General features: G+C 60.7%; 1 protein-coding gene across 1 annotated transcript; it reads left to right on the forward strand.

The window, feature by feature from the left end:
* Positions 1-3: 3 nt before the first annotated feature.
* ELOF1 (elongation factor 1 homolog (S. cerevisiae)) lies at positions 4-211 on the forward strand (the record flags this gene model as incomplete). Its single annotated transcript, XM_010293275.1, has 2 exons — positions 4-66; positions 151-211. Coding segments are annotated over 2 exons (124 nt in total), but the record flags the coding sequence as incomplete, so codon positions are not given.
* Positions 212-214: the final 3 nt, after the last annotated feature.

A 214-nucleotide genomic window follows, 5' to 3' on the forward strand; every position in this document is an offset into this window, starting at 1 on the left:
GTGCCCGCAACACGGGGGTGATCTCCTGCACCGTCTGCCTGGAGGAGTTCCAGACGCCCATCACCTGTATCCTTACTGGGACCCCTCATCCCTGCGACCCCCCTGGACCCCCCCTCTGCCTTCCTGTTATTGCCTTAACATTCCCTTGAGACCTGTCGGAGCCAGTGGATGTCTACAGCGACTGGATCGACGCCTGCGAAGCTGCCAACCAGTA

The sequence above is a fragment of the Phaethon lepturus genome, unplaced genomic scaffold, assembly GCF_000687285.1.
Source record: "Phaethon lepturus isolate BGI_N335 unplaced genomic scaffold, ASM68728v1 scaffold46078, whole genome shotgun sequence".
Taxonomy (NCBI): domain Eukaryota; kingdom Metazoa; phylum Chordata; class Aves; order Phaethontiformes; family Phaethontidae; genus Phaethon; species Phaethon lepturus.